Below are 20583 nucleotides of genomic sequence, written 5' to 3'. Positions count from 1 at the left end.
GCGCTCGGCTCTAACTCAGCGCCTCCGCCCCAGGCCCTCCCGCTGCCCCCTCCGCAGCTGCTGCGGGGAAAACCGACGCAGCTTTCTAGAAATCCGTGTTGAGGGGTCCCTACGCGGGCGGGGGGCGGGAGGCCTGAAATAGCGGGGCGGGGGCGGGGGGCAGCGCGGTGGGCTCTGAGGACCCCACTGGGGCCCCGGGGGCGGGGCTATGGGCTCCATGGGCGGGGCTATGGGCCCGGGGGCGGGGCTGGAGCTCCGAGGGCGGAGCTATGGGCCCGGGGGCGGGGCTGGAGCTCCGGGGGCGGAGCTATGTGCTCCATGGGCGGGGCTATGGGCCCGGGGGCGGGGCTATGGGCCCGGGGGCGGGGCGGGGGCTCCGCGGGCGGAGCTATGGGCCCGGGGGCGGGGCTGGGGCTCCGTAGGCGGGGCTATGGGCCCGGGGGCGGGGCTGGAGCTCTGAGGGCGGAGCTATGGGCCCGGGGGCGGGGCTATGTGCTCCATGGGCGGGGCTATGGGCCCCGGGGCGGAGCTATGGGCCCGGGGGCGGGGAGGGGGCTCCGCGGGCGGAGCTGCCCCCCCACAGGGCCGTGTTGGGGAGGGCAGAGCTGTGGGCCCCCAGAACAGGGCCACTGCAGGGGGGCTACCTCAAGGCAAAAGAGACAGGCCGCCGGAGGAGGCAGGGCAGTCTGAGGGGGGCGGCAAGGTCTGTGTCCACAGGGAGAGCCTGGGCCTTGCAGGGCGCCCCTCCCTGGACAAAGTCAGCTCCTGGGATTCCCACAGCCGGGTCCCAGCTCCGTAACCAGCCCTGCGATGAATGCCAGGGGCCCCCCCACCGCCTCCAGCATGTCAGCCCACTGGTGCCGAGGGGCTTGTCCCTCCGTCCACCGGCTCAGGATGTGCGAGGCTCCGGGCCGCACTGACCCACCACTCACACCAATGCTCTCATGGTTCTGGGCTCAGAAGTCCTAAAAACCAGGCGTGGACAGAGCTGGTCTCCCCCCGGGGCCCCAGGGAGACCCCCTCCTGCCCCCCCACCTTCCAGAGGCGCCCGCTCCCCGGCCTGCAGCCCCTCCTCTGTCCTCACCACCAGCAGCACAGGGTCTGCCCGTTTCTGGGGCTCCCCCCTGCCTCCCTCTTGGGAGGATACCCAGGGCCCCAGGGTCACCCCACCTCGGGGCCTTGACCCAGGTCCCCTCTGCCGTGGGAGGCGACACATCCCAGCTCCAGGCACCAGGACAGGGACGTCTTTGGGGCCGTTATTCCGCCCGCCACACAAGTCTCCTCAATTACCCTGCCCTCATGTCTGCTCAGGGCCACCTGGGACTGTTGCACAGGCTACGTACAAGGCACCCAGCCGAGGTGCAGAAGCCTGGGCTCCCCTGTAACTCCCCCACCCCCAGCCCGGCCACGCTTCTTTGCAGACAGGCCACATCCCCTGGGGGCAGTCCCTGGATTGAGACCGTCCCATGGTGGGACCAGCCCTTGTGGTCTCGGGGTCGGAGCCCAGGACGCCCCCAGCACTGTGACCCGCGAAGCTTCCCCGAGACACAGTGATGTCCCCTCCCAGCGCGCCTCCCTCTGGGTCTGCCCCCCACACTCTCCTCTGTCCCCGAGCTCTGCTCGTGCCTGAGGGTGCCACAGGGATCCCACGCTGGAGGCTGAAAGGGGGCCTTGCGGTCCGGCCCTGTTGCCTGGGGGAAAGGGCCGGCAGTCACATCCACAGGGCCCGCACACCCCATCACCCAGGCCGGGGTCCCAGGCACCTATGGTGGGGGCCACGCGACACCCGCCCACCATACTCCCAGCTCCATGCCAGTCCCTCTGCCGCCTGTCGGGCTGTGTCATGTGCCCCGTGTGTCCGCAGGGGGCTCATCTGGGGGCATGGGAACCACTTAGGGCAGAGGTCCGCAGCCCCTGGGGACGTGCCATTTGAGGTGCCGTGTGGGTTCCAGATGCCGGGTGCCCGCCAGCCCCGACCCCACGGTGGTGCCCAAGCAGGAGAGACATGTCCTGCTCCCCCAGCCAGGAGCCAAGTGTTTCCTACACCCCTGGGCCATCGGGTGGGGGAAGACAGGCATGTGTCCCTCCTGCCCTGCCCCTGCCAGGGTGACCAGGGCCACCAGTGGGGGTCCCTGAATGTGGATGGGGGCAGACGACGCAGTCACAGGAGCACAGTGCAGCCCAACTCACTGACCTTTTTTTTTTTTTTATGATAGAGAGAGAGAGAGAGAGAGAGAGAGAGAGAGAGAGAGAGAGGCAGAGACACAGGCAGAGGGAGAAGCAGGCTCCATGCACCGGGAGCCCGACGTGGGATTCGATCCTGGGTCTCCAGGATCGCGCCCTGGGCTAAAGGCAGGCGCTAAACCGCTGCGCCACCCAGGGATCCCTCCAACTCACTGACCTTTATGCAACAACAGCAGTTCCGCACGAAGTTAAACACAGAACAACCATGTGACCCAGTGATTCCACTCCTGGGTCTGTGCCCAAGGGAACTGGGATCAGGGACCGCCCCCCCACTGGTCACAGCACCTCAAGTGATGCTCAGCAGGAGGGGCAGCACCAGGTGTCCATCCAGGGGCGTGGGTACACACACGGTGAGGTCTGTCCACACCCGGGATACGACCCGGCCTCGGGGAGGAAGGGACCTCGACACCTTCCCCTGCATGAACAGACCCCGAGGACGCCGGGCTCAGGGAGGGGACCCGGACCCAGGACGCCTCCCACAGGACCCCACTCCCAGGAGGTCCCCAGAGGAGACCCGTCCACAGAGACAGAGAGGAGGTGGGAGCCAGGGGGGGTAGGGGGGTCAGTGCTTCCTGGGGACGGGGTCTCCGTGTGGGGAGATGGAAGGCTCTGGAGATGGTGGGGGTTGGGTGCGCGGCGGGATGAGTGTGCTCTGTGCCCTGAAGTGTGAGCTTAGAGAGGGCTAAACTGGTAAAATTTGTATCATATGTATTTTACCAAGATTTTTTAAAAGTGAAAGAGAAAGTCTTCACTCTCTAGAAAGCAGGCCAAGGCCCTTGGGAACCCCCCGGAGGGGACTACAATTTGCCGGTTTAAGGAAACCACAAGTACCCTAATGGGTTCAGTGTGTCCCAGAGTCTTGCTCGCTCTGGGGGTGAGGTCCCCCCGCAGCAGCGAGGCAGCGGGACGTCCTGTCTGTGGTTCACACGGGGTCATTCCTGTAACGCGGCCCTGCCCTCAGGATGGGGAGGGCGTCGTGTCCTCCTGCCAGGTCTCCACGTCCCCAAAGGTCCGCACTCGAGGGGCTAAACGCGTTTTGGGGGGTAGACCCCAAAGGAGGGAGGACAGCGGGCGACCTCAGGGCGGGCTCTGGGGGTGAGCGGGGAGTGGGGTGAGGCCCCATGTGCGCGGGTCCCTTCCTGCGTGGGACGGTCCAGGAGGGAGGAGCGTTCTCTCTGGGGCCTAGAGGCGACGGGCCCTGCCTCCTCCAGGCGGCCTCTGAGCGCCTCCCTCCCGCAGGACCACGTGCAGCTCTGGGAGGCAGGACGCACTGGGCGCCGGGAAACCTGTGGGGGCCCTGGGAGCAGCGGGAGCTCGGGTCCCTGCGGCCACGCCAGCAGCACCCCTGCCCGGAGTCAGCACAGAGGGGACGGGGGGGCTGCCCCCCGACTCCCTGGCCCCCCTGCCCGCCTGCCTCGGCGGGGACGTGACCCTGCGCTGTCCTCCACCCTCCGACCCGGAGGCACCTGCAGCTCAGCGTGAGCGGGAGAAACCGGGAGGTGACCTGCACGCCCCGGGATCAAGGGAGCCCTTCTCACCGGGATGAGGGGCGCCAGGACCCTCCCGAGAAACAGGCGACCCTACTGGACCAACGTCCAAAGCTCCAATGGTTAAGTGAAGCCCATGAGCGGGCAGAGATCACAGGGAGGCCCACCTGCCGTCCGAGCTGGGGGTGCGGCAGCGGGCAAGGGGGGTCACTAACGGCAGGAGCTGGGGGGGGGGGCTCGCCCGGAAATGCGTGACTGACGTAAAAAAAAAACAGAAAAGGGCCGTTTGCAGATTGATCGTTAATTAGTAACAGATTAGCACACACGTAGCGGCTCATAAGGGCACCTGTGCCCGGCCTGGGGCCCCCGCACCCCCGAGGCTGCGAGCAGTGCAGCCCGGCCACCCGCGCAGCCCAGGGCGCCACCGGGCAAGGCCCCTTCCAAGACCCTGCAGGTGTTGCTGGGATTATTGTCTGACTCCTACAGGACCGGCCCCCACAGGCGCTTGCCAACCCCTGCGGCTGTTCGTGTCACTCGGGACCAGGTCGGGCCCGCCCAGCATGGTCTCCCTCTCCATTAACTCCAAGGTGACCGACTGGGGCACCTTGACCACATCTGAAAAGCCCCCGCCCCAACTTTACCAAATCCTGCCCACACTCGGGAGCTCCCAGTATGTCATGGGAGCCAGGGGCCGGGGGGCAGGAATCTGGGGTCCACCTAGAATTCTGGTCCTCTTCGGGAAGCCAAAGGTGGGTTCCGGGGCGCGGGCTCTGCCAGCAGAGACTTTGGGTTCCCAGAAGTCAGCCAGCCCTTGTTCCCGCCCGAGTCTCAGTTTCCCCATCAGAAAGGGATCTATGGGAAGATGCGGTGAAGAGGAATGCCTCGCCGTTGGGGTCTCGAACTGTGGCCCGAGGGGGGAGTTCAGAAGTCAGACTTGTCTTACTTGGCCGTCGGGATTTTACATTTTTAGGAGACTCAGCTAATTTGCCAAATTTAAAAATCAGGACCTTTTTCCTTTTTCTAAAGATTTTATTTATTTATTCATGAGAGACACAGAGAGAGGCAGAGACCCAGGCAGAGGGAGAAACAGGCTCCACGCAGGGAGCCCGATGTGGGACTCGATCCCGGGTCTCCAGGATCACGCCCCAGGCTGCACGCAGCACTAAACCGCTGCGCCACTGGGGCTGCCCAGGACGTTTTTTTATTAAAGCCTGGGATTTTGGGGCAGCCCAGGTGGCTCAGCAGTTTAGCGCCTGCCTTTGGCCCAGGTGTGATCCTAGAGACCCGGGATCGAGTCCCACATAGGGCTTCCTGCGTGGAGCCTGCTTCTCCCTCTGCCTGTGTCTCTGCACCCCCCCACCCCGTTTCTCATGAATAAATAAATAAAATCTAAAAAAACAAAAAACAAAAAACCTGGAATTCTGGCTGGTTTCAAGAATTCGCTGTTCCCTGGCCAGGGTGGATCGGGTTTTACGGAGCCGGAGCCCCGCTGGGCCCTGGCCCACACCCTGAGCCTGCGGAGACGGAGCCCAACTCACAGCAAAGCCCAGATGAACGGAGGCCACAGGCGGGCTGCCTGCTCCCCGCCTGCAGGGTGGCTGCTGTCACGGGTTCAACAGGGGCCCCCACATTCACGTCCACCCCGAACCTCAGCCTGTGACCTTCCGTGGAAGCTCTTGCGGGCGTGACTCGTTGCTTCAAGTGAGGCCACGCCGAGTGGGCAGCCTCGGGCTTTCTGCTCCTCAGCGTGCGGGTCCGTGTCGCGGGCGGACCCTGGGGTTTCCGGCGCCCGCGGGACGTCCCAGCAGGGAGCAAGCGGGGCCCGCGTCCTGGCCGTCCGATCGCCACGGCGCCCTGTTCCAGCAGCGGGACGCCTGGGTGCAAGCAGGGCCCGACGGGATCACCCGGGAAGACCGACGTCGGCCCGTGACCGTGTGCGTGCGTGTGCGGGAGGCCCCCGGCTAGGCCGTGTGAAGACACTCGACGACCGGGTCACTGCGGGAAGCTTCCTCCCACGGGAGGAACGTTCCGAGTGACGGGAACAACGCCCGCCTCCGGAGCCTTCTGCACTGGGTGGGGGGGGTCCTCATCTCTGACATCTAAGCTTCGCGGAGGCCAGTATCTCATCTAATCGCGCCGACACCCCCGGGCCACGAAGGGACTCACGAGGGTCACACGGCTGCTCGGCGAGGGCTGCGCCGGCGGCCGAGGGTCTCTCTGGTCACAAGAAAAACAGACTGAAGCCGACTCAACGCAGAGGCTTTGACAAAACAGGAATTCACAGCTTTGTATAACTAACAAGCCAAAGTAGGGCCGGCTTCAGGCTCAGCTGGTTCTGGGACCCAACCCGTTGATACCAACCCCTCAGCTGGTATCTGGGGTTCCCTTCACTGCTGACAGCCGGGGGATCAAGTCCCCACTCTGCCACGAAACCCTGAGGGATCACCCGCGCCGCGCCTGTCTTCTCTCAGCCCGGGGTGGGGGTTACCAGGCACCTGGCGGGCGATCAATGCTGAGAAAAACCTCGGCTCTCAGCTCTTGTTGCTACTGACCAAGTAAATACACGAATCCCCCCACCGGACGACCCGGGAGTTGCACACGACTTCCTGGTTTGAAGCAGAGGGAGCTCGTGCACGCTGCCACCAGAGGGCGGCAAACACAGACAGCGCTGCAGCCGCTCACCCGCCGGGAGAACCTGGCCTACGGCCCCTTGCAAGGTCCGGCTCCTCCGACCTACGACCAACCCGAGAGGAGCCGCTGGAGGCCAGCCCCCGAGGGCCCAGCCGGGGTTAAGGGGGTTAAGGCGTCCCAGCCCCACAAAATGCCCCTGGGCGGATGCAGACACCCAAGAGGGGAGGGTGGCGGACGGAGGGGCCCTTACCAGGGTGTTTCAGAGGAAAACATGCCCTTTATACACGTTTCTCTGTATTCAAAAACCTTTCCGTGGATTTTTTTCCTAGAACATTGAGGTCATTAAAAAAAAAAAAAAAAAAAAAGTCCGGGGATCCCGGGTGGCGCAGCGGTTTGGCGCCTGCCTTTGGCCCAGGGCGTGATCCTGGAGACCCCGGATCGAATCCCACGTCGGGCTCCCGTGCATGGAGCCTGCTTCTCCCTCTGCCTGTGTCTCTGCCTGTCTCTCTCTCTCTCTGTGACTATCATAAACTAAAAAAAAAAAAAGTCCCCCAAATTGAAAAATAGGCGTGTTAGCGCTCGCGGTATTAGGTGTACGGGTGTGACTTTCTTCCAGACTCCCAATGGAACGTGTAGTTTTGTTTCCCGTCCCGCCTCCGTGAACCCTGTTCCTGCTTGGGGTCCGATGAGGGTCTCGGTCATGTGCAGACTGCAGAGGGTTGGGGGACGGGGGGAGGGGCTCAGAAGGGGGGGCGGGGGGGCTCCAGGGGCTCCTGCCAGGCCCCCCACCAGCCCCCACTATCTCTCCTTCGCACTAGAACCCCCTCCCCCTCTCCCTCCCCTCCCTCTCCCCCTCCCTGTTACCCCTCCAACCAGGCAGAGCCCGGCCAACCCCGGGGCCTTTGCACCTGCCGCACCCTTGCCAGGTGGCTCCACCACAAGTGCCCCTTCAGCGCCCCCCTCAACCCCGTGGAGTCTGGATCTCAGCTGGGCCGCTGTGCACCTCCCTGGGGGGCAGGGGGCAATCGTGGGGCGGCGGTGCCGACTGTCCAGGGGCCCCAGACACCCGCCAGCCCTGGGGCAGGGCCACCCAGCCGCCCGCCGATGCCGCTGGCAGCCACGTTCACGGCCCCTACTTTAAGGAACTGTAAAATTCAAACTGAGCGCTCCCCACCCTGACGTGTACGGTCTGGGGGCGTCTTGGACACTCACCAGGTTGAGCAAACGTCACCTCATCGACCCCAGAACACCCGGGCCCCAGGAGAAACGGCGTCCCCGTTGGCAGGCACCCATCGCCCTCCTCAGCCCCAGGTAATGCGTGTTTGTCTCCGACCCTGTGAGTTTGCCCACTTTAGGGACCGCGGGTCCAGGAGCCCTTCGTGGGATGTCGCACCGCGAGCCTCTCCTAACCGGCGCTTTGCCCTCTGACCTTCCTAAAGGCTTATTTGGACGAACCAAGTTGTTCAGAATAAAATATCGCATGTTTTGATTAGAAATAAATCTTACAGGCGAGGAAGCTAACGTATGAGTCATGGGGCGCCGGCCTGCCAACCGTGGCGGCGGGTTTTCCACGCGGAGGGCAGGGGAAGTGAGCTTGGCTGCATCCACGGTGCGGGGGTGGGGGGGACGTGAAGGTTGCCCAAAGCCGCTCCCGCCGTCAGGGGTGCTCCTGGGGCGCAGCCCGGCCCCCCTGCAGAGCTGCAGGCGCCGCACCAAGCCCCCGGTTTGAAGGCCCAAGACCTCATTTCCCACCAAGTTGCACGGAAAAGGATGGGGACGGGGAGGCCCCTGTTTACGTCCCGTGCACACCGGCTCGCCAGTCATTTGTGTGACCACACGGCGCGGAATGCGAGCCTGGCCACCCCCAGGGGCCCCAGGACCGGCTCCTGCCCTGGGGTCGCGGGGCTGGCAGGTGCCAGGGTGGGCACGGCAGGCGCTGGCTCCCAGCCTCCCCGGCACGTGGACTGTTCGGGGTCTTGCACGTGCCCCCAGGAAGCGGGCAGCCGCGAGATCACCTGCACTGGCTGCTCACAGCCGCGACGGAGGTGGAAACGGACCGAGTGTCCGGCAACGGACAGCGCACGGGCACGTCCCCGGCCGCCGGCAGGAGCGAGGCCCCCACCCGCCCCGGGGACGGACCCCGAGCCCCCGACGCTCGGGGAGGGAACCGGACACAGCAGGCCCCACGGGGCGTGAGCCCACGCGTGTGACACGTGCAGGACGGGCTCGTCCACGCACGGGGAGGGGCTGACGGGTCCGGGTTGCTTTTTGGGGAGATGAGATGTTCTGAAGCTAAGAGCGGTGATGGATAAATGCACTAGAGGCCACTGGCTTGTGCTATTTATTTTTTTTTTAATTTTTTTTTTATTTATGATAGTCACACACACACACAGAGAGAGAGAGGCAGAGACACAGGCAGAGGGAGAAGCAGGCTCCATGCACCGGGAGCCCGACGTGGGATTCGATCCCGGGTCTCCAGGATCGCGCCCTGGGCCAAAGGCAGGCGCCAAACCGCTGCGCCACCCAGGGATCCCGATTTTTTTGTACATAACTGAGAAGCACGTCTTGGGGTGCCCGGCGGGGGAGTCGCGACTCCTCATCTCAGCGTCGTGAGCTCAAGCCCCGGGTCGGCTGTAGAGATGACTCAAAAATAAAATCTTTTAAAGAGAGTGTATTGTCGGGGCACCTGGGGGCTCTGTTGGTGAAGCGTCTGCCTTCAGCTCAGGTCTTGATCCGGGGTCCTGGGGTCCGGGCGGCTTCCCCCCCCCCCCCCGGCCCCGACCCCGGAGACCCGCAAGCTGTTTCCTCTGACCGAGAGCCTCTTAGGGTTTGTCTCCGTGGCTGGTCTCACCCTGTTTGGTTTCCCCTCCTTCCCTCCTGAGCCCGACTTGTCCCATCTGCTCAGCCTGCAGGGACCGTGTGGTGCTGCCCTTTCTCTGTTGCCCCCCAGCGTCGTGCCCCGGGCCCCGCCTGCCCACAGGAGCCTTCCTCCCTGCAGGAGGCTGAGCCATACCCACCGTGGCCACGGGCCACGTCTTTGTCCAGCGAGGTCGCAGGGCGCCGAGGCTCCTCCACGGGCGGCTGCCACTCGGGTCCCCGTGTCCTTTGGGGTGAGGCCGGCAGTGCCCTTGCCAGGCCAAGGGGCGCCTGGGCCACCTGGTTGAGGCGCCCCCGCCATGTGCCCGGCAGCCCGGCCTACACGCCCTCCGGTGGCCGCCACCTGCGTCCCGGCTCTTGCAGGTGGGAGGTGGCCGCCCGTGGCTCTGACCCGCGCTGCCTGCCACCGAGGGACGCGGAGCATCCTTCCACGCGTCTGTGGCCACCATGTGACAAACGTCTCTTCATTCTTCTGCCCATTTTAAAAATATTTTATTAATTTGAGAGAGAGCGCACGAGAGAGCACGGGGCGGGGGGGGGGGCAGAGGGAGACGCAGGCCCCTCCGCACTGAGCGAGGAGCCCGCCGCGGGCTGGACCCCGGGCCTGGAGATCAGGACCCGAGCCGAGGGCACACGCTCCCCCGACCTCCCGCCGGGTGTCCTTCTGCCCTCTCCTAATCAGGTGCCACATCCAGACTGAGCCTTAGGAGAGCCCTGCTTCTCCGCGATCCTGGAGACCCGGGATCGAATCCCACGTCGGGCTCCCGGTGCATGGAGCCTGCTTCTCCCTCTGCCTGTGTCTCTGCCTCTCTCTCTCTCTGTGACTATCATAAAATAAAAAAATAAAATTATAAAAAAAAAATAAAAAAGGAGAGCCCTGCTTCTCAGTACCCCCTTTTATAAAAATAGACTTTATTTATTTTTTTTAAATATTTTATTTACTTATGAAAGACACAGAGAGAGAGAGAGGCAGAGACACAGGCAGAGGGAGAAGCAGGCTCCATGCAGGGAGCCCCATGGGGGACTCGATCCCGGGTCTCCAGGACCAGGCCCCGGGCTGAAGGTGGCACCAAACCGCCGAGCCATCTGGGCTGCCCTAGACTTTATTTTTTAAAAAGATTTTAGTATTTTAATCCCTACCCCCAACACGGGGCTCGAGCCCACGGCCCCGAGATCAAGGGTCAGGCGCTGCAGTGACGGAGCCCAAGGCGGCCCCCAGACATCATCTTTTGAGCACATTTCTAGGGACACAGGAACCTGGAGCAGGAGCTGCAGAGAGCTCCCCCCCTCCCTGTTCCCTCCCAGGGTGTCTGTCCTCCTCGGGGCCTGGGTCAACCGACATAGGACATTACCAACCACAGCCTGCAGGTGACCAGGGCTCACTGTCGCTGCTGCACGCCCTGTGGGTTTGCATGAATGTCACGGACACGGAGCCACCGTCACCGCATGGCCCAGAGGAGGCCCTGGCCCTGCAGACCCCCTGCTGAGCCTGGACAGTCACCGAAGGGCCAAGCCCGGGGCAGACACAGGTTGTTCAGACCCCACCGCCCCTGAGAGTGAGTCAGTGACCCTGACTCTGAGCCTCAGCCTCCAGGGACAGGGGTGGGGTGAGAGAGGCAGCCTGGGCTCCTGCAGGCCGGCAGGGAGGGGGCACCCAGCACCGCCCTCCCTTCCCACCTTCCCTCCCCTTCTGCTCCCCTCCTCCCTCCTCCCAGCATCCTCCCTCTCCGTCCCCCTCCCCTCCTTCCCCCCCTCCCTGCTCCTGTCCTCCCCTCCCCTCCCTTCCATTTCCCCCCTACTCCAGGCAGGAGACACTGGAAAGAAGCCACCAGGGGCAGCTACCGATGAGCAGCCACAGGCCCTGGCTCCCCGGCCTGGGGACCCGAGCCTCGGACTCAGGATGGGCCGCAGCACGCGGCCTGGGCAGGTTTTTCCGGCCCACGGAGTCCAAGGCGGCAACTCAGCACGAGGCTGCCCAAACTTGTCCAACTTTCCCAGTTTCGCCCCCGGGGCACCAGGCTCTGCAGTGATGAAAACACACCGTGCGGTCTGACGTGTGCGGGGGACGCCCTGACGGTCCCCGCAGGAGGGCCTGGGCCTGACCCAGGCTGCGCTGCGTCCGCAGGAGGGGAGCCCGTCGTCGGTGGGAAGACAGCAGGGCAGCAGGACACAAAACAGCCGCTCCTGGGTCGGGCACGGCGCTGCCCCCGTCCAGAGGGTGCAAACGCCCGGCGCTCACCTGCAGCTGGACGGACGCACACGACGTGTCCCCCACACGCAGGAGAGTCCCTGGGCCGCCAACGGGGACGAGGCCCCCATGCACCACCCCAGGGACGGACCCCAAGCCCACGATGCTCAGGGAGGGAACCGGACACAGGAGGCCCGACAGGTGTGAGTCCACGTGTGTGACACGTGCAGGACGGGCTCGTCCACGCACAGGGAGGGGGCGATGGAATGTTCCAGAACTAAATAAAGGGATGGTTGCACAATACACTCAATGTAACAAATGCCACTGAATTGTTCACTTAAAATGGTTAATTCTGGGATCCCTGGTGGCTCAGCGGCCCAGGGCGTGACCCCAGGGTCCTGGGATCGAGTCCTGCATCGGGGTCCCTGCATGGAGCCTGCTCCTTCCTCTGCCTGGGTCTCTGCCTTTCTCTCTGTCTCTGTGTCTCATGAATAAGTAAATAAAATCTTAAAAAAAGAAAAGGTTCATTCTACGTCATGCAGATTTCCCCTCAATCTGGGCAAATACAGGAATCCAGCTGAGAGCAGCGTTCCTCCCAGATGGGGGCCCAGCGCATCAGGAGCATGAGCACCTACTGGGCGCCTAAACCAGGACCCAATTCTCTGATTTCCCAAGGACAATCTCATCTCCAGAACCTCCGCTGAGGCCTGGAGGCCTGATGGATGTTACCTGTTTGCCTTAATTCTCCTTCCAGGAGGTGGTCGGGGTCACACAGTGAGGGCTCGGGACCCTGACTGGCCAACAGCAGGACCCCAGGTCAGGGGATCTCCGGGGACCTGGCCCCTGAGCTCTGCGGGCTGTGACCGATGCCCAGGGTCAGAGACACCAGCAGGGTCTGGGCAACCAAACGGCTCCACCATCACCCCCAGATCCTCCCCGGGCCGCTCTCAGGCCCCCTCCCAGAGCGCAGCCGGGGCCTCCCCGGGCCGCTTCCCTGTGGCCCAGTGCTGGGGACAGAGACAAGGACGCTCTGTTCCAGCAGCGGGGGCCGCGGGGCCTCAGGACGGCGCCCGAGAGCGGCGTGGGGTCAGAGCCGGGGCGGGGGGGGCGGCAGGCCCAGGGCTGGCCCAGTCGCCCCCGCGGGAGGATCTGCAGCAAACTATCAGCTCGTCACAAGCTGCCCCCCAGGACCCGCGAGAAGGCCCTGCCCGACCTGGCTGCACCCGCCACCTGCTGCCGCCTTTGCTTTGTGCCCTCCCACCCCGTGACTCGCGGGCTGTCCCCGGGGAACGCCAGGTCCCTGGGTGTGCGGTCGGAAACCTGCTTCACCTCTTCACCTGAGCCGTGCAGACCTTCTGGAAAGACTCCGCTGCTGTGCGGCCTCCAGACCCGGCGGGGGGGGGGGGTGCAGGGGGGCTCAGTGCCTGCCTCGGTTTCCTCGCCCGGGAGCCTGGCATCCACGCCGTGTCCCTCCCCTCCCCCCAGCCTGGCCTGCAGGCGGCCCAGAGGGGAGGGCAGCGGCGAGGCCCTGCACGGGGACCTGTGGCCAGCCAGCCGCGCTCTCCAAGGAAAAGGGCTCCTGGGGGGGGGGGCGAGGGGATGCAGCCCGCAGGGTGCTGGAATGTTCTGCTGGTGGTCCTAGGGCTGCGCTCAAGTCCCCGCAGAATCCCGGAATCCCGAAGGAAAACGGAATTCCTGGCCTGGCGGCTCTAATTTAAAACAAACAAACAAACTGTGGCCAGAGGAGGAATGCCAGGCATGCGCGTCTCCCCTCCGGGCTCCCCCCAGGCCCTCCCAGGCCCCTGCACAGAGCAAAGAAAATGATTAAGGAAACACCCAACACCCATCAGAACTGCCCCCCCCCCCCCCCCCCCCCGCCCCAGTCATGTGGGGGCCGCGTCGGGCCTCCCTGCAGGGACGGGTCCTGGGCGGGGATCCTCGAGGCTTGAACTCTGTGTGGTCCCGGGGAAATCGAGCCCCCATGGAAGGTTCCAGAGACGAGTCTCACAGGAAGAAATAACCAAGAATTTACAGGTTGTTGGAGACCTACGGGCATTTCGAAAACCGTGTCTCGGAAGCCTTGGCCTGGTGGCGACCCGGCCCCGCCGCCCCGCCGGAACCCCGCACAATATCTGGAAATGACACAAGAACATTCCAGAGGCCAGACGCTGTGCTCTGGAGATAAACACAAACATCTCAGTACGTTCGTTTTTACTGTTGGGACCTATTTTATCTTCAGCAAAAAGGAAATCTCCAAGAAAACAAGGGGAGATAGAAGCTGACAGGGTCTGCACCTGCCCACTTGATTCTAGAATTTTCCACCAGGAGAATGTCTAGGATTTTAAACCAGATCGAGGGGATCCCTGGGTGGCGCAGCGGTTTAGCTCCGCCTTTGGCCCAAGGCGCGATCCTGGAGTCCCGGGATCGAGTCCTGCATCGGGCCCCCTGCATGGAGCCTGCTTCTCCCTCCTCCTGTGTCTCTGCCTCTCTCTCTCTCTGTGTCTATCATGAATAAATAAATAAAAAATCTTTAAAAAATAAAAAAATTAAAATTAAAAATTAAATAAACAAAATCTTAAAAAAATAAAAAAACCAGGGATCCCTGGGTGGTGCAGCGGTTTGGCGCCTGCCTTTGGCCCAGGGCGCGATCCTGGAGACCCGGGATCAAATCCCACGTCGGGCTCCCGGTGCTTGGAGCCTGCTTCTCCCTCTGCCTGTGTCTCTGCCTCCCTCTCTCTCTCTCTCTCTGTGACTATCATAAATAAATAAATTGAAAAATTAAAAAAAAATAAGGATGGGGCATCTGGGGGCTCCGTCGGTTGTGTGTCCACCTTCAGCTCAGGTCATGATCCCGGGGTCCTGGGGTCCAGTCCCACGTCAGGCTTCCTGCTCAGCAGAGCGTCTGCTTCTGTCTCTGCCTCTGCCCCTGCTCGTGCTCTCTCTGTCTCTGTCTGTCTTTCAAATAAATAAATATGCACACACAGTCTTTTAAAAACATAAGGACTTCGGATTTTAGGGAAAGAGACTGTCAGCTCAGTCCTGGGTTCTTCCTGTTTGCTGAGCTTTGCTGTTCAGATAGGAAGGCTCTTGGCTGTTGGGCCAGTGGGAGGGAGCGGCCGAGGTCCCGGGCCCTGCGGAATGTGGGGCCAGGCCCAGTGGAGATGCGTGTGCGGCGCACACTTAGGGCCGCCTGCCGCCCAGCCCGTCGTGAGCGGGCGCGAGAGGCCAGGTAGGCCGGCGCGTGTGAGCGGCTGCGGCGGGAGGTGTGGGTCGGCGGGGGGAGGCGGCGGGGCCGTGGGCTCCTGCAGGAGGAGGCGCGGCTGTCACACCCCACGGCACACACGTCTCCTGGAGCCTCCGAGCGGGGCGACGGAAGGTTCTGGAGACGGATGGTGGGGCCCCTTACACGACAGCCTGAGCGCGTGTAGAGACGGTGAAGGGGGTGACTACGCGATGCATATTTTGCCACAATTTCCTTAAAAAAAAAAAATGACGTTTCAGAAGGATTGTTGGCGTCATCCTGGAAGTTTCAGGACACGCGATGCGCAGAAGGGAGAAGGAGAGCCCTCCGATCGACGAAACGTGTGTCCCCTTGGCGAGTGAAATAAAGTTCCAGGACGCAGGGACGCCCGGGGGGCTCAGCGGTTAGCGCCTGCCTTCGGCCCAGGGCGTGGCCCCGGGGTCCTGGGATCGAGTCCCACGTCGGGCTCCCTGCGTGGAGCCTGCTTCTCCCTCTGCATGGGTCTCTGCCTCTCTCCCTGTGTCTCTCATGGATAAATAAATAAAATCTTAAAAAAAAAAAAAAGTTCCAAAATGCAAACTTTTACTTAAAGATGTAGTTGTCTGTGGGAGAGCGCGAGTGTGAGTGGCAGGCCGGGGGCATGGGGCTCTGTCCCTCCATCCCCCGAGCCCCCCAGGCCCCCCAGATGCTGACTGTAACCGGCTCCGGGTGGGAGCCTGGGACGCGGGCAGTGGGCTCGCCGGGCCTCCTCGGCCGCTGCGCTGGGCCTGGCCAGCTGGGTGGGTGCGCGGGAAGCGCCCACGGCCTCCGAGGACACGCGGCGGCCGCCAGCCAGGCTCAGCACATGTGCACACCGTGTGCCGGCCGCTCCTGCTCTTCCCCACGTCTAACCTGCACAGGGAGCATCTAACCCTGGAGAAAACGGGCGAACACCCCAGGAAGGACGGGGAGCCCCGCCCCCCGCGGGGGCCTGGACGCACACGCCTCCCGCCTCCAGCCTCCGGGTGCAGAAGCTGCTCTTCCCATGACCCGCAGGGCGGGCGACTCCGGCCTTGGATCCCCTGCGAGTCACCTGCCCCGGGGGGTGGCGGGGCCCGTGCACCGGGGTCCACGTAGCTTCCCCCTGTGGGCGTCCTTCCATGAGCTCGCTGGTCCCTCGTTCAACCTCGGTGCAGAAACACCTATTCAGAGCTGCACAGGAGTCTGGGGCCAGCGGTGGCCCTGCCCTCCCCTGCCCTCCCCTTCCCTCCCCGCTGTGCCCCCCCCCCCCCCGCAGCCTCGAGCACTCGCCCCCTGGGAGGAGCACCCAAGCAGCCGCCACCCCTCGGCCCTGCGGAGCCACAGCAGCTGGGGATGCAGCATCTCCCCCCCCAGGGAGCGAGGCCTGCGCATCCGCTGCCCGAAGGCCGGGGACCAGGAGGGGGCCAGGTGGGGGCCTGGGGCCACGGGAGCGGCTGCCCACGGCCAGGGATCAGGTATCTGTTTCCCACTATAAACTATTGATGCCGCGATGTCACCGATGTCAGCAGCAAGAGGCTTACGGTCTCGGGTTTCATACGTTACCTGTTATGAGGCTGGAGGCCACTGCGCCTTCTGCCCCAGAATCCCCGCGGGCTGGCGGGGGCGGGGGGACGCTCCCTTCTCTGCGCCTGGATCCTTCCAGAAGTAGCTTTTTTTTTTTTTTTTTAATATTTTATTTATTCCTGAGAGACAGAGCGAGGCAGAGACCCAGGCAGAGAGAGAAGCAGGCTCCCTGCGGGGAGCCCGAGGCGGGACTCGATCCCGGGACCCCAGGGTCACACCTGGGCCCAAGACGGCCGCTCTACCACGGAGCCCCCCGGGCGCCCCCAGAAGTAGCTTCTCGCCAGGGTTGCACGTCCCTGACACGGAGGCAGCGTGACGGCAGAGAACACCGTGGGGGGGCTGAGCAGCACCCACCCCGTCCACGGCGGGGGCACGTCCACGCCAGCCGGGGGGTCAGGGGGCCCTTTCAGGGGTGGGGTGATGAAGCTGCGGAGGGCCACAGCGGGGCCGGGGGCTGCTCCCCAGGGAGCGGGTGGCAGGGCTGCGGTCCCCCGGGTGTCCGTGACCCTGCGGCCAGGCGGCTGGCGGGTGAACAGGTGGCCCAGGATCGCTTACAGCCCGGCTCACGTTCCCTCCGCGGGATCGAGACATCTTCCTTTTCATGAATTTTGCAGGGGCCGCGGAAGCAGGCGGCTCCCCTGTCACGTCAGGGCCGCCGGCCGCCTGCCCACCCCCGCAGGTCCCGTGGGCGCGGCGCGGTCCCCGCATTTCCAGGGAGCGGCGACACATGTCTTCAGGTCGGGGCAGGAGGAGGCCGGGCTCCTTCCTGGGGCGGTGCGGGCGGTGGGCCGGTGCCCCGGTGCCCTCGGGCCGGGCTCGCGGCTGCCCCCCCATCTGCGCCACGTCAGCCGGCGCTTCTCCCGGCCTCTGTGTCCACAGTCCCCTCACGAGGTCTCCAGCCATCCTCGGGGCCACCCTGCTCGGCGGGACCTCGGTCTGACCCACTTCCAAATAAGGTCGCGGTGACGGGCGCGGGAGGTCAGGATGTGGACACACCTGGGGCAGGACCCCCCCCCCACCCGCAGCCCTCCGCGCCTCCCTGTGCCCCCCCCCTCCCCCCCCCGTCCTGCCTCTGTGTCGCGGCGGCCACTTCCTGTGGGGCCGTCACAGCTGCCAAGGGTCACTGCCCTGGCTCCGTGCGTCGTCCACGTCCCGCGGCCCAGCCGACGTCCCACGCAGGCGCCGAGTCTCCGGCCTGCGGCTCCGCCATCCGCACCTTGACAGAGAAAGCCCGGCCCAGGCCTGGGTGCCGCGAGGGGGGCCCTGGGACAGAGGGGGACACGGGCGCCGAGGGGGCGGCAGCAGGAACGCCGGGCGTGGAGGACGGGAGCCCCGGACAGGGCCGCAGGGAACGTCCTCCGAGGTTCCTCAAAGGTGAAGCACAGAGCGCCCCCCGGGACCTGGGACTCCCCTCCCCGGCGTCCGTCACGGGCTGGTTGTGTCCCCCCAACCGCAGGCTGCTGCAGTCCCCACCCCGCACCGCGAGGGGACCCGATGGAACCTTCTGGAATTGACCCCTGGGATGCTGCACTCCTTGGGGATGGACTAGAGCCGATACGACTGGCGAACTGCGGTCTCTGTGTCTCCGTGAGGCCGCGGGCGCACCCCCAACAGACCAGGGACCCCCGCCCACCGCCCCCAAGGGCAACCCCTCCTGACCCGGGCCGTACCCGACCCTTATGCTTCTGTCGTCCCCCCACGGCCTCCCAGGGCTCCGTGTTCTCCAGGGCCGCCCGCCCAGGGGGTCTTCAGGGGGACGGCGCGGGAGTCGTGGTGGCCGTGGGCCACCGTCCTCGTGCTTCCCTCCCCGTGTGGCCTCCCCCCGGCCCCGTCCAGCCCAGGCCGCTCTCGCCCGCCTCTGGGACCCTGTACGGCCCGAGGCTGCTGTTCCCTCTGCCTCTGATGCTGTTCCCTCCACTCAGCCCCTCAGAACGACGTCCAGCGACGGGGACCCCAAGGCCGCGCCCTCCCCTGGTGACCGTGCGGCCTCCAGAGCCTACGGCTGCCGAGCCGGCGTGCGCCCCACCATCGTCACCACGACACACCCCGCGGGGCCGGCGACCAGCTCGCCGGGCGCTGTGGGTCAAACCCCGGGCCCCGATCTTCGGGATTGTGGGTTTGCGAAGTCGCCCCCGCCCTGGAGCTCGTGCGCGGGTACCCGCAGACGGATCTGTCAGATCCCCTGGAACGTTTGTCCGGGTCACTGTCACTCGATCTTCCTGGCGGGTTTGTGGTCACTCCGGGCGCTCCCTGGGCAGCGTCAGCGGGGGGAGGCCCGGCCCGGCCGCCCCGTGTCAGCCCCGGGGGCAGAGGAGGGCTCTTCCTTCCTCCTTTCCGTTTTTAAAGATTCTATTTATTTCTTCTCCGAGAGAGAGAGGAGGAGGAGAGCAAGCTGAGCCGGGAGCCCGACGCGGGGCTTGACCCCAGGACCCCGGGACCATGACCTGAGCCGAAGCAGCCACCCCACGACGGCCCCTCCCGAGGCTTCCGGAGGTGGAGTGTTTCACGTGTCTGCGGGCGATCACGCTTCACGGTGACCCCGAGGGCTCCGGGCCTCGCAATGGCCGCGATGCGCCTTTTGGGGAAGACGCGTGTGTTGGGGGCACTTTGTCCCTCGGCGCTGCCGCCCGGAATCAGTAACGTGAGCCACACGGGGCGTCTTTACACAGAGACGCTCGAGATGGTGGGCAGGGGACGGGCTGTGGCTCGGCCGTCGGGGACCGTGGGCCATGCGCGTGCCAACGGCGAGCCCACGGGATTTCCTCCGTCGAGTTTTCCCCGAGCTCCACCTTAGGGAGAGCGAAGCGTGCGGGTCCCAAAGCCTCCGAGGCCTGTGGCCCGAGCGCCCCTGGGCGCCGCCTGCTGAGCCCCTTGCTGCTCCCCGAGCGCTGCCCGGGGCTCTGGTCGCAGCTGGTCACCGGTCTGAACGCACTTGTCCTGGGCACACACCAGGGTGCTCGGCTGGCGCCGCGGGACGGGACGGGACGGGACGCAGGCAACCCCGTGAGGGGACCCCAGGCCTTCCCGCGGGCTCACCCGCCCCCCACGGCCTTTGAGCTTCACACGCAGGGTTTCTGAAAAGCAGCTTTATTACCCGAGACTGGGAGACTGGCAGCCTCGCTGCTCGCGGCCGGCCTGCGCTCCCCTGGCTTTCCGGAGTGTGCACCCGTCGGCACAATCAGGGGCGATGTGTCCTCTCAACACCGGGAAAGAAATCCTGGCCGCCAGCTGTCACCCCCCACCCTGCCCAGCCCCCTGAGCCCCAGCATGTGTCACACGCGTGGTCTTCACCCCGTGGGGCCTCCTGCGTCTGGTTCCCTCCCTGAACGTCGTGGGCCGGGCTCTGTCCCCGGGGTGGCGTGGGCACCTCGCTCCTGCTCGAGGCTGGGGACGTGTCCGTGCGCGGGGGGGACACGTGTCTCCGTTTACCTGCTGGTGGACACGGGTCCTTGCACTTTTTGGCCGAGGCCTGAGGCTGCGGGCAGCGTGGGGCACACCCCGAGGAGCGCAGCCACTGCGTCGGGGGAGGGGGGCTCCAGGCGGACCCCGCAGAGGACCCCTCTGCAGCACCCACTCCCCAGGGGGAGCCGCCTGGGTCCCGCCTCGTATTGGCTGAGACGCTCAGGCCGCTCCCCGACCTGTGTTTGGGGAAAGGAAATGAAAGTATTTCCTAGCGGAGGATTAAACAGTTGCGACAGGAAAGGGTGCGGGAGGTGGCCAGTGGAGCTCACGCCGCCTGGGCAGCAGGGACGGGCTGCATCTGGGAGGAGACCGAGAAGCGCCCCGGAGGAGGGTCCCCCCTGGGGCTGGGGCCTGCACGGGGCCTGGCAAGGGACCTGGCAAGGGACGGGGAGGAAGAGGCCGAGATGGAGGAGGAGGACGGGCTGGCAGCCTGGGGCCTGGGGCCTGGGGGGCAGGACCCCGGCCCAGGGCCATCATCCGGCCGAGTAAGGCATTCGGTGGCGCCTCCCAGCTCCCTGGGGTCCAGGCGAGGCTCCAGGCCACCCACGGGGGCAGGGGTGGGGCAGCCGGTTTGACCCCCCAGCCCACACCCCGTCCCCTGCCCCCCACCCAACCGCCTTTATAATCCAAGCGCCAGTAAACAAACACGGGAATAAATATTCTGAGACTATTAACTGTTTCCAAGTGAAACAGGGGAAAGCCCGCAGGAGGACTGGCTGGGTCCTGCCTCTTGGTTTCCACAAAGGAGTAAACTGAGGCACTGCACCCCCCCAACCCCCATCTGATCTGAAAAGAGGAATGGGGCCCAGCAGGCCCCCTGCTCCCCGGGGATGCCGCCCTCCCCACCCTCCCCACCCTCCCCACCCTCC

At 64.9% G+C, this 20583-nt stretch overlaps 1 protein-coding gene across 1 annotated transcript; it reads left to right on the top strand.

The window, feature by feature from the left end:
* The first annotated feature begins 269 nt into the window (after positions 1-269).
* Positions 270-19330, top strand: LOC129522253 (collagen alpha-1(I) chain-like). The gene is made up of 15 exons (XM_055344376.1): positions 270-418; positions 3484-3722; positions 4218-4480; positions 5478-5675; positions 6394-6519; positions 7239-7389; positions 8355-8554; positions 9313-9602; positions 12357-12513; positions 15945-16143; positions 16932-17186; positions 17363-17626; positions 17963-18120; positions 18175-18406; positions 19047-19330. Exons 1-15 carry the CDS (start codon positions 270-272, stop codon positions 19328-19330), a joined length of 3165 nt encoding a protein of 1054 aa, XP_055200351.1.
* The last annotated feature ends 1253 nt before the right edge of the window (positions 19331-20583 follow it).

The sequence above is a fragment of the Nyctereutes procyonoides genome, unplaced genomic scaffold (assembly GCF_905146905.1).
Source record: "Nyctereutes procyonoides isolate TBG_1078 unplaced genomic scaffold, NYPRO_anot_genome, whole genome shotgun sequence".
NCBI classification, from domain to species: domain Eukaryota; kingdom Metazoa; phylum Chordata; class Mammalia; order Carnivora; family Canidae; genus Nyctereutes; species Nyctereutes procyonoides.
This window is presented reverse-complemented; position numbering and strand designations above follow the sequence as displayed.